Genomic DNA, 12,554 nt, shown 5'->3' with positions numbered 1-12,554 from the left:
GGATTTATCCACGACACCTTAAAGGCCGGTCCGTGAAAATATTGGTCCGTGGTGCAAAAAAGGTTTGGGACCGCTGAGGTAACTTATTAGTCTAAAGAGGGAGATTCCCCGTCAGGTGTTCTTTAAGCATTACGCAGCTTTCTGAGGCTTTTGTTGCCCTGTGCCAACTTAAATGTAAAATATGACATATAGAAGTGTTTTTCTATACATTCCCTTCCATTCTGCTCAGACATCTCTTATCTCTGCTATGCAGATGATATTCAGCTGTACAGACAGTTTTCTTCAACTAAATCGAGACAAACTGAAATAACTGTCTGTGCAGCAGAAACATGTGTCTGGGATAAAGGAGACACTTGGACGTGTTGGTTCTGTGACTCCTTCCTGTGTTTATCATCTCAAACATAAGCTGCACTGTGTCACGTCCTGAACTGGAAATGATTATTCACGCTGTTGTTTCATCACATTTGGATTCCTGCAGTGCACACGTGTCTTAGCAAAACCTCCGTAGAGCGTTTGCTCAGAATGATCCCGACAGGCTTCGACAAAATCCTGATGCAGCTGCACTGGCTTCTGGTTTATTTCAGCGTGCAATATAAGATTCTTTTATTAACATGGAGAGCGTTTCACGTGCAGGCACTAGTTTATATCAGAGAGCTTCTGCACCCATGTGTACCTCGTGGTCCTGTGACCAGGGCCGGCTTGCGGCGCCCCACACTGAGCTGAACACAAAAGGATCAGAGCCGTGTGTTCAGTGGGCCCACGCTCTGGAACTCTCTCTTCGGACTTCAGATCAGTCGCCTCCAGTTAAAAACATATTGTTTTAAACCTGTTTTGTATTCACGTTTTTTATGCATTGTTGGCTCTTGTGAAGCACTTCGTGACTGTATTTCTTAAAAGGTGCCATAAAGTTTTACTGACTTACTGCTGGGTAGTAACTATGGGAACATTTCAACAACATCATCTGCTCTTTGCACTTCTGATTAGATGCAAACTGCACTTGGTTCACCCGTATTTATACATGTGTAATGACAATAAAGTTGACTCCTAACTAAGACACAGCGATTCTCTTTGGAGACATTCTAGTTTCTTTTTGCTTACTTTTAAAAATTCTCCAAAGTAGGACTAGAGATCCCAACCTGAGTCCAGGTTTGTGACCGTGGGTGTCTGTGGGCTCAGATGCACAGCACGAGAAGCAGAACAGAGAAATGTGCGACAGGCTGCAGAGACAGGACCAAACTCACCGTTCCTCTGCGCAGAGCAAACTGGATAGAGTCCAGGTCTGAGACAGGACACCACACCTCAGCTATCAGACACTTCTGCGTGACGTCGATGTTGCAGAGGTTCAGCGTGTGGTAGATGGCCTTCATCTTCCTCACCTTGATGAACCACACCCGCATGGTCTTAGAAGCAGCCTGCAGCACTCGCTGACGGTGGTCCTCGGTTTGGTTCAGCACCTACAGCAGCAGCGTGGAAGGATGTTTCATTCTGTTAACCTGACGCACGCTTCTTTGATTTTTCACGTTTTCTTGTTGAAGTTTGAAATGTGCAGTTTTAGCAGTGCAGAAAACCTCCGTCATATTCATTCACACAACTTGTATTTCAGTGTACTGCTCGGCTCTGCTGTGGCAGGGCGTCTGGCAGCATCAGACCGGTGCAGACCTTTCAAGCAGAACAGGCTTTTTTCCTGTCTTAATAAGGAGAAACGGGGGAACCACAGCACATAAAGGACGCGGCTCTTTCAGAGATAAGACGTGTAGCACAATGAAGCCTGTCTACACTACAAGGGCCTTTGTAATTTGACTGGAAATAAATGTTCTCAAGGAAAGGTGCAGGAGCCAGAGCGTCTCATGGATTTCATCTGGTTTAGTGAGCAAAAGAAGTGCACAGCTAACAGCTCTGCGGCATCTGTCCAGGGTCGACTCCTCCCCTCTGCTTTATTTTTACAAGACTGTAAGCATTTGGCTGATGCCTGTAGAGCACACATAACTTACCATTTGGAGGTCATCGATGCGGCTGTTGACTCCAGCCAGCATCTCCTTCCTCTCCTGCGGGGTCTCTGGGCAGGGGTAGAGCGACGCACGGAACCTGCAGGAGCGCCACAGTCAGTCTGACCACACAGCGTGCAACACACCGGTCGCAGCAGATGGCCCCGCCCCTCCCTGACTTTATCACAGGCCATGTTACACTGGACATGTCGTACATTTCACTAGAATAAGATCAAAGCCTTTCGTGACGACAGACAGACGGGACATGTGTGTCACTCTCTACAGAAAATGTTCCACTCTGTGGATTTACAGCTGTCACACAGCGCTCACATTCCCACCTTCACTAGCACTCAGCTGTGATGCTACTATGTGATCGTGAAACGGTGTCAGGACTAAACATAAGCATGACGCTGCGTGATTCTACATTCTAAAACCTAACAGTGACAGCAGCAACGGTTTTTCATGCAACACCCACCCCTCACAGATCTTCTTCACCCGGTTCTTCAGCTGGTCACCCTGGAAGAAGATGATGAACACTGACTTGTGGACTTGGTCTCCCTGTTGAGAGGGAACGAAACATTAGATAGTGCTCTGTGTTCAACCCCACATGTATTATTCATCTGCTTTATTATCCCATTCTTGTTTGAAATTCTGTTCTCACTACTACTCTCCACAGCTCCACTGTTAGTATACTCACTGTGGTGGGGTCTTCTAGTGGGTCCTCGATCTCTGCCTTCCTTAAAAAGACATTACCACGGCACACCCTCCACAGCATCCGCTCAAAGGTGGGAATCCTCTCCCTGCTGATCACTCCAGCCACAAAACTGCACAGACACGAAACCAGCACGACAGAAACGTTGCAGCTTATAATCGATCACAGTTCACGAGTGACAAATGTGACCTTGAGATCCACTAAGACACAGGTGTCCAACTCCAGGCCTCAAGGGCCGGTGTCCTGCAGGTTTGAGACGTGTCCTTGGTCCAACACAGCTGATTGAAATGGCTCAATGACCTCCTCAACATGTCTTGAAGTTCTCCAGAGGCCTGATAACGAATTCATCATTAGATTCAGGTGTGTTGACCCAGGGGGAGATCTAAAACCTGCAGGACACCAGCGCTCGAGGCCTGGAGTTGCCTATCCCTGCACTAAGGGATCAGGATCATATATTTGATGAAATTCTGACGAGTACTGTGCCGACACGCCTTTAGCCAAATGAGCTAAACATGCAAACTCCCAGAGAGAGCAGTTATAAGAGACAACAGTCTCAGTACTTCTTCAGCACTGTGGTGAGCATTTAGCATCTAGCTCCGCTTGCATCAGCAGATAAGGTTGGCTTTTTCTGATGTTTAGACTGACTGTAGCTCAGCAGGTACAGCAGGTTATCTACTAATCAGAAGGTTGACGGTTCGATCCCTGCCTGCTCCAGTCTGCCTGCCAAACACTGTTCGACAAGATGCTAACCCCAAGTTGCTCTCTGATGCATCCAGTGGAGTGTGAGTGTTAGAGAGAAAGCCCTTCTGCTTGTGTGAACGAGGCGCGTTGTATAAAGTGCTCATAAGAGGAAGTCCTTTCACCATTAACCATTCCTTCACTGTGGACTTTATACTTCCCCAGGATCACTTTCCATGAGAGAGCCAGAAGATCATTTTTAGTTTTTAAATTGATGTTACTTTATACATTTATCCTTATTATTTACCCCAGTCTGAGTGGGGCCCCGCGGCCCCCCTCACTACCCTCCATCAGAGCCGATGACTCCTCCAGCAGGTTAGGATCCTCCATCTGCCAACAAAATAACAAAAAGCACCTCATCAGGTGTAGGAAGTTAGCAGTTAGGCCCATGCATCACACAAAGACTTTTGCACTGCCGCTGCAAGGCCTGTAACAGCTGCACAGGGTGTGAAACATCAAATAAAGAGTTAACACATGTTCCAGTGAGTTACTGCAGAGTGCTGTGACTACTAGAACCATTCTTTTACATTTTATGTTCAAAAGCCGTTTTTAGGTCAGCTAGTCACAAATTTGTTGCACAGACTCATGTGACCTGGAACAGAGCAGGTGCATGGAATGGGAAACTGAAGAAGCTTATAGTATTTGTTCAACAGGAAAGTGATCCTGATTAAATAAAACAACGAATACATCACTGCCAGAGCGCACACAGTACAAGAAGGACAAAGGCAGGACTGAGGCCATACAGCATAGACACACAAGGGAACAGGTGTGCAAACATACAGGTGAAAACAAGGCAGTAAAACTGAGTGCAACACACACTGGACAACAGACTACCAAAATAAAACAGGAAGTAAGGTAACACAGAGACAGCGGGAAACAGGAGCTCCACACTATAACCACGAACAGAACTGGGACCAGGCCAGGACAGAAAAGTCCCAGAGCAGCTGGTTTGTGGGTCTGTCTGCATCCACTCTGGTGCCCAGTAACAGAAAAGCTGGCCTCACATTAATGACTGACTCTGATATTGAAGTTTTTCCCATCATGCTTTTGCAGTTAGTTTTGGGTCCTTTGCACTGTGGTGTGCTGTGTTATCAGTGTCTGAGCCCTTCACTGCACCACTGGTCACTTTGGTTCCACCCGTCCCAGTATGTCTGTGTACAGACTGTGAGAGTAATCAGTGCTTTGTTGTAAACTAGGCTAACGGTGGCGGTAGACTCTGACGGGGACACGCCTGCCTGAGTGTTTCTGTCCTGGTTACGTGTTATGAAAGGGTTTTTTCCTAATCATGGAAATAATTCTGCCATCATGCACTTTGTCTTCTCTCAGTCATCCATGTTGAGTTAACCGCCTCCTGCCTGTCTGACGCTGTAGGTTTATCCAGCCTAATGATGCCCGCCCTCACCTGCACTAACATCTCTTTCAGTCTCGTATTTAAAATTACATTTAAAAGCAGCGAAAGGCATAAAACACTAAGTCAAGACTTTAAATCAACTTCAGAGGTTGTGTCTGCTTCCTCTGGCCTCACCAGGCCTGCACCACTGACAGCTGACTGATCTGCTGTCAGTCCACTGTCCCAGAAACTTGAAGGCTGTGGACTGTTTATGGACATAGCTGCAGTTCTTAAATAAAATCTCTCAAAAATGTCTGCACTTCAATGAGATACTCGATGTTTGATTTACAATCCAGTGTTCAGAGGTAAACCTGCAAAACTGTGTTTGTCCCAAACATTCTGGAGGCACAGCAGGCGGCTCCAGACAATGTTGTAGCTGCAAAGCTAATGTCATCGTCTGCTGTCTGACAGGGAACTGCTGCCTTAATCGATGCGTAAACAAAGCCACTCTAACACTCTTTGTTCTTCTGTGTCGTGTACGTGTGAGCAAACCTCGTTAAAAAACTGCTGCGTTCGGTGGAGGATGTGTTTGAGCTCCGTCAGCTCCAGGAAGTTCTTCTTCAGGGCTTCCTGGTTGGTGTTTATCTCCTTTAGTTCATTCTCCAGCTTCTCAAATGTGGCCTGCCAAACACACACAGTTAATTGTGATAATGTTGATACGTTATTTTGATAGATACAACATTTTGTACCAACTCAATAAAAGCGATGGACAAGAAGGAAACACTGTTTTGGAAATGGCTGATTACCTCCAGATCAATCATGTCTCTGGGAAAAGGTACTTCCGGGTTCTCTCCAGTGTCCACTGTCGGGATGTTGGCTTTTTTGATCTCCTTCTCAACAAACCCTGTTCATCAAGGAAACTCGGTGATTACCTCGTTACCACAACAAGGGAACAGAAAGTGAGTCAGACTCAGCAGCACTCACTCAGCTTCCTGTCCATCTCCTCGCATCTCCTCACTTCATTCACAAACTTGCGCTGGAACACGTTTACATCTGGATTCAGCTGTTGTTAGAAAAAGACCAGAAATACATGTTTCAAAATGTATTATTGGAATTTGTCATTCACTAAAACCAGCTTACACCATGATAATCAAAAATGACTTCTACATGTCAGTGTCAGTCTGGCACCATTCATACTCACATCTCTAAACTGGACCATGCCCAGTTCTCCCAGCTCGCTCACACAGCAGTAGGCTGCCTCTGACTGGAGAAAGAGCTGGGCCAGAGTCATCTCCTCACTTCTGAACAGTTCCCCCATGATGACCTCTGCACTCCACCTCAGCTAGGATCAACAAACACTGCAGCAACGACAGGAAGGTTCAATAACAAGTACACAGTGCACAATAACTAGATAATATAGCAAATATACCACAGTCTCATTATACTTGGCTGCCCTCTTCAGACTTTCCTATAATAAAGCGTAGTATGGTTTCAGGTTTATACGAGCTGCAGTTACTAATCATTTTCTTCAGTGTTTTATCTGTAAAATAATCAAATAGTTATTTGTGTCTTTAAACTGTTTGAGAGCGGCTTCAAGCTGCAGGTGAAAACCCTGCTGGGGGCATTTCTACACCTGTCCTCTCTGTGTGGGCTTCATCGGGGTCACCTCCCACACACCACAGACATAAGACGCAGTATTAGGACCAACAAAAAAATATTGTTGGTCAATTTGAGAATAAAGTGGGAAATCTGTTTTGAGAAAAACACTGAAATGTGGATTTGACCGTTGTTGTTTGGCTGCTACAGCCTCTACACAATGAGATGCAACATCCTCCTGATTGTATGAGGGTGTATGGATAATCTTGCATCTGTCCATTATCAGCTCTTTTTGTACAAGCTCTCAGGCACGCACTTTAAACTGCACGGTGCTGATGGAAGCGTCCTGCAGCAGCAGGAAGTCAAATAAGACGAGTGCACTGTAAAAACCAAAAGCCCCACTGACACGCCACAGACAGGAAACACCACACACACCTCATAAATCGTATAGAGGATGAATGCACTGGCAGGAGTCTGGTTTTAGCAGGTCTATGTCTCACTCGTGTGCTGTAAGTAAACGGATGATGCTAGAACAGGCTAAAGATGCTAATGCTCGTCTAGAGACCGGCTTTACGGGCACTAGGCCACGCACGACAGCGGGCTGGGCTCCACACCCCAGGACGATGAAAGCCACATAAGGAATCACGAGGATTAATAATCGTCGACGTCATAAATGTAGTTCCTGTTGGTGATTAGTGCATCAACAGAGGCTTACGGAGCATCGCTGACGTCACTGCATCCCTGCTGATGCAGCTCTGTCCTTCACTGCTCAAGGACGCTGCTGGCTCAGGCCTACAGCCGCTTCATTCACACTCATTTTAAATATGAATAACTATAAACAACGACGTAACTCCGCTGTGTGGCAGGATACCGAGTCCCCACAGCCTCATCCCGTGCCTCTACGAGAACACGAATCACTGCTCGTAAAACTAACCTTGAAACAGACCTCACTGCAAACACAGAGGAGCTGACCACCGCCTCACAGCTCACACGGACAAACGTGGACTGTGGTTCATAATCCTCAAACACCCACCTCCACAGTATCTACACTCACCTCACAAGCTGCAGCTCGTCAGCCCTCTCTTCACACTTCAGTCTCCTCCTGGATGCTGCGGTGGTCCTGCGCTGCGTCAAGTTAGATACACTTCAGCAGGAAACATGTCCGATGGGAGGATTTCAAAGTAAAATGACTGTATCTGTATCTCGGGGATTTCTTTCGTTTTGACGATGGACACAGAAGTGATATTCGAACTTACACATCTCAGATGTGAAGGATGTCCTGCGCAAAACACGCTAATACAGCAAATGGGGAAATCTGTTCAATGGGAATATATTTTGAAAATGTTGAAGGTGATTCACGGCTTTTCTGCGGGATACATCCCTTTGACCTATCACAGTGTGTGGGGTCGATTCTTACTGCTCAGTCCCACCGAGCCCTGATGTCTGAGCATTTTACATGAAGACACAGAAAACACTGAAAGAGCTCAAAAGCCATCAAGAAAACTTAGAAGCTTTGCATCTACACATCGTTTTTAGCTCCCAAATCTTTCATGAAGAGCTGCATATCAAGTTCTGATTAACTGATTGTCATGTTCTTACTTGTGCCTATACGATGTTTATTACCAGCTAAAGAGCAGAGCTACCAGAGCCCCTCTTCTTAAGGTCTAACAGATGCTGTGTCCACGACTAGCCAAATGTTGAGTCAGTACTAATGAGAACCTGTAGAAAGTTTCCTATTACGAAAGCCACAGTAGTAGTTTCAGCATCTCTCAGTTCCACATGGTGCAGGGTTTAAATCAGGACACTGGGAGGCTGCCAGTGAGCAATTCTGGAGCATGGAATTCCCTTAATGTACATAAATTACCACAGCAGACGACTGCATGGAGCAGCTTTCTGCCTCATTGTGTGTGCCATGTGTTTTTCATAACGTGTGCCATGGAGATGCCTTCAATAACCAAATATGACTGTATAACTGAAAGATGTTGGCTGGATTTCCACAGATTTAAAATCAGCCTCTTTTAAAAATCATATGTTAAAAGATTTTGTTCTCACAGTGTCATGATTCGTTGTGTGGCAGGCAGGAGAAGGACCCAAGATGCAGGTTCACAGACACGGGGATAAACTCAAAAAACACAGCTTTATTGCTGGCCACGAGAAGCAATACAAAATAAACTAAAACTGGGAAAACTAAAGCATGAGATGTACAAGGAACCGAACCACGGGGAGAATAACACACAACTTGAGGGAGAACGCGACGCCAAACAGAGGGAGACTCAGACAGAAATACACAGAGGGTAAACGAGGAAAGTGGGCACACACGGGGAACACAGGTGACACTGATAATCATAACGAGACAGGGCGGGGTGAACTGAACATGACATGTACAGGCACAGAGGTTCAGACAGGAGGAGAGAGAGCACGGGGAAAACACAGACATAACGGGCTGGGGAAACATGAAACAACCACAAAGGGAGACGAGGGCTCATAAATACATAGAGGGCACACAGGGGGGAGAGAGCACGGGGAGAACTTGGACATAATGGGCAGGGGAAACATGGAATAAAACATAAGGAGAGACGAGGGCTCACAGATACACAGAGGGGCACACAGGGGGTAAAAGCCATGAAGGGAAAACACTTAGGGAACAACACAACAGGGCAACTCAGAAAACATGGCCTAAATAAGGAACGAAATACAAAAATACAAGGAACTAAGAATACTGGGCCCACATGGCCCAGGACCATGACACACAGCTTCTTGACTGTTATTATGAAGCAGCCCAACTTATTTAAGTAAACAGCTTTTACCTTTGGGATGGCTGTCATGGCGTAGAGGGCAGAGGTATCCTGTCATCATTAACCTTAACACTCAAAGTCAGTGCTTCAGTAAACTGTCTGTTCTTTACACTGACTCAGTCATAGATATGTACATTTGCAAAGTTTTGTTGCTAAGATTAGATTAGAAGAGATGAGAAATAATTTATTTATCCCAGAATCTGGGAAATTATTGTGGCACAACAGTTAAAGCATGAAAACATTTACCAACTCATTAAGATACAACATCAGAGAGCTAAACAGGTCAGATGACAAAAACAAAAATAAAATACAGTAAAGAAGGAGTTTAATTAAATAAGTGTTTGTATGTAAACACTCCACTGTGTGTCTGTAGCAGTTTCTGGGTTGAGTGCACTGCTGGGGTAGTTTTCACATGGCAGGTGAGCATGTTAAAATCCTATTCCATGCTTGCATGCCGTGGGGCAGGAACTGGAGAACAAAGCTGATCAGCTGATCACTCCATGGCTCCGAGAAAAAAGCACAAAGACATCATCTACAGAGACAGTACCCCATAAGGAGACAGCTCTCCAGCAGGTCATGGCTGACTGGAGCTCCATCAGTAAGGACATGGTGATCCTGGAGACGAGTCATCCTGCAGTATGTGAACATGAAAATGAAGTAAGACTTGGAGCATACCTGCTGAAGCTGTTTCTGCTACTTTAGAGTCCCAAATCAAAACAACAGTTAGCTCAAAGCACTTCATATTGTAAGGTGAAGACCCTACAATCATACAGAGAACAATCAGATGAGCCTCTGTGAGTATCACTTGGCAACAGGGGGAAGGAAAAACTCCCTTTGAACAGGAAGAAATCTCCTGGAGAACCAGGCCCATCTACAGTGACCAGTTGGGGAGGAAGACAGGAAGAGAACCAGAGATTAATAATGATTAGATGTAGAGTGGTGTACAAACACAGGTGAGTGAAGAAGAAATGCCTGCCTATCTGTTCTCCCGCTACAATCAGCTGATTTCAGCTCGTGTGTCAGAGGAGGAAATAGTAGCGCAGTTTAGAGCACATGGACGAGACTTTTATTATTGTAGGAGAAAGGACGAGAGCGCGATTGTAAAGTGGAGACTGCTGCAGGACAGAAACAGCTGCATCATACTGTTAACACAACTTTGGCTCTTAGCAAGCACCTGCACAAACAGCATGCTAACTCTAATAGCGAAGAACGCAGAGTGATGCTGAAGCTGAGGAAGTGCTGACCCAGCACCGTGATAACCTGAGCTGCTGCTGAACAGCAGTCAGGCTGCAGCTTCCGCTTCTACCTGTTCATGTTTGGTAAATGGCCTGTATTTATATAGCGCTTTTCTAGTCCCTAAGGACCCCAAAGCGCTTTACATAACCTGTCATCCACCCATTCACACACTGGTGATGGTAAGCTACATTGTAGCCACAGCCACCCTGGGGCGCACTGACAGAGGCGTTTCTACAGTAGAATCACCGTGACAACCGTTATGAAGTCTCTTTGTGCTGGTTTTCATCTTTGCTTTGTGCTCATACCGACACGCAGAGAAAGATCACGTGTGAGGTCATCAGGATGGATTGTGTTGGTGTGTGTGACTGTAGCCTGTAGGTTTATATTGTTCAGTGGTAACTATGTGACAGTGTTCAGATCTTACAGAGTAACATGAAAGTAACGAGTAGTACACGAATGTCTTTATCCTGGGTGTAATGAAGTAACGTACTGCATTACTTTTAAGACAAGTGTTCTGTGCAATATGTGCATTCACTTTTTTAACAAAATAATAATAATAATTTAATAAAGAAATCCCCTGTCATCACCGATCACAACAAAGCGGGGAACACCTCCAACATGCACGAATGTTCGATCACACAGCATGTAGTTAATGTGCATGGATGTAATGTCTTTGATATGCCACTGAGAGGTGATGGTGACCCTCAAACTGGAGCCAATGAGAATCGATAGGGAATCGAATCGATAAGTGATATTGATAATGAATTTATAATCACTAAATTCTTATCAGTTCCCATCTGCATAACTGTCACGATTACGAGTGCATGAATCAAACACAGGACTCTGAATGAATTTATTTACACAGGTGTCACCAGGTGAGATATATACATATATACAGTGCTGGGGGGACGAAGCTGGGTCCAGGGCAGCCAGGGGAAGGTCCAAACTCCTCTTCACACGCTGACTCACACAATAATCCAGTCCAAACTCACTCTTACGCTTATCCACTCAGGGTCCACGGGGAAGGAAAACAGGCCAAGGTCCAGGGAATCTATACACAGAGAGAGGCTGACGTTAGCACTAGGAGAACACAAGGACATCACTGGGTTACACTGAGGAAGTAGCACAACGACCCAGGAGGAATCAGACTCGTCTGAGGCCTTAGGTGGGAGCAGTCAGTGATGATGGATGCAGGTAAGTAATCATGATGTCCCGTGCCCTTTGTAACCAACAGCTGCACCTGTAATGTGCTTTATAGTACGTCCTCTTTAGTATTGTTCCCCCCTCCTTTTAAATTGCTCCTAGGTGCATAGGTGGATGTTGGTTCATGATGTGAATAATCCTGCTGATCTGACCCAGTTGCAGATGCAGCATTACTTCCTGTCACAAATTACACGACAGTGCTTGAAATGAGGAAGATTTACCAGATGGTAACCTGACTTTCAGAAAATTTCCTTGAGACATGTTTGATATGTCACTTTTATGGCATATGATATGTCACTTCTTGGTTAGGAAAGACATCATAAATTTCCTCCACAGCACCTCATGGTAGTTTTCTTTTCTGTGGAAAGAAGTTTATACTTTATCAGCGTCACGTGTAGAAAGAAATGTCTTTGGAGCCAACACAGCCAGCTGGCGCTGACTTAAGCCTCAGTCTAAAAAATAGTTGGTCTGAACTTGTGCTGCGGTCTAAACAAGGCCTCAATCTTAACTGAACCCAAAAGGGCCTGATCGCTAAGATTCAAGCTGTGGTTGAAAATCTTGGGACAACTTACCCTAATAGTATTAAATGTTAGACTTTAGAACTGTAAGCTGTTAGCTTTTACAAGCTGCTTTCTATTCTTTGTGTTTTTCATCCACTGCTGCTTTCCATGTTGTGGAGAGCAGGGAGACAGGAATGGAAACAAGAATAGCTCCAGCTTGGCATTCCTCCTTCGGCTGTGCCTCAGCTTGTATACGAGCAGATCAGTGCAGCTCTGCTAACTATTTCAGCCATGCTGATGGGACAAGGCTAGGCCATGTGGGTGTGCCATCGAGTCATGAGGGGCTGGACTTAGGTGGAGTCATACTGAAATTTGTAAATTTAGGGAGGAGATAAAGGAGGGGTGTGAGGAGAGGAGGAGAGCCCAGTGGAAAAAAGGGAGGGTGGGTTGGAAAAAAAA

General features: G+C 45.5%; 1 protein-coding gene across 4 annotated transcripts in view; it reads right to left on the bottom strand.

The window, feature by feature from the left end:
- LOC146567859 (V-type proton ATPase 116 kDa subunit a 1-like) overlaps nucleotides 1–7,522 on the bottom strand; it is a 29,063-nt gene extending 21,541 nt beyond the window's left edge. For all 4 annotated transcript variants that reach the window (XM_085283528.1, XM_085283529.1, XM_085283530.1 and 1 more), the window contains exons 1-10: nucleotides 7,416–7,522; nucleotides 5,967–6,123; nucleotides 5,750–5,828; nucleotides 5,572–5,669; nucleotides 5,318–5,446; nucleotides 3,683–3,765; nucleotides 2,683–2,809; nucleotides 2,461–2,543; nucleotides 1,992–2,085; nucleotides 1,242–1,454 (exon numbers count right to left, since the gene is read on the bottom strand). In XM_085283528.1, the coding sequence (XP_085139654.1) occupies nucleotides 1,242–1,454; nucleotides 1,992–2,085; nucleotides 2,461–2,543; nucleotides 2,683–2,809; nucleotides 3,683–3,765; nucleotides 5,318–5,446; nucleotides 5,572–5,669; nucleotides 5,750–5,828; nucleotides 5,967–6,083 (1,023 nt within the window). In that variant the 5' untranslated portion in view covers nucleotides 6,084–6,123; nucleotides 7,416–7,522. The remainder of the gene's footprint in view (nucleotides 1–1,241; nucleotides 1,455–1,991; nucleotides 2,086–2,460; nucleotides 2,544–2,682; nucleotides 2,810–3,682; nucleotides 3,766–5,317; nucleotides 5,447–5,571; nucleotides 5,670–5,749; nucleotides 5,829–5,966; nucleotides 6,124–7,415) is intronic.
- Nucleotides 7,523–12,554: the final 5,032 nt, after the last annotated feature.

Source organism: Mchenga conophoros, linkage group LG8, assembly GCF_057382185.1.
Source record: "Mchenga conophoros isolate Kocher_MC1m ecotype Shallow Benthic linkage group LG8, M_conophoros_male_GT1.1, whole genome shotgun sequence".
Classification (NCBI taxonomy): domain Eukaryota; kingdom Metazoa; phylum Chordata; class Actinopteri; order Cichliformes; family Cichlidae; genus Mchenga; species Mchenga conophoros.
This window is presented reverse-complemented; position numbering and strand designations above follow the sequence as displayed.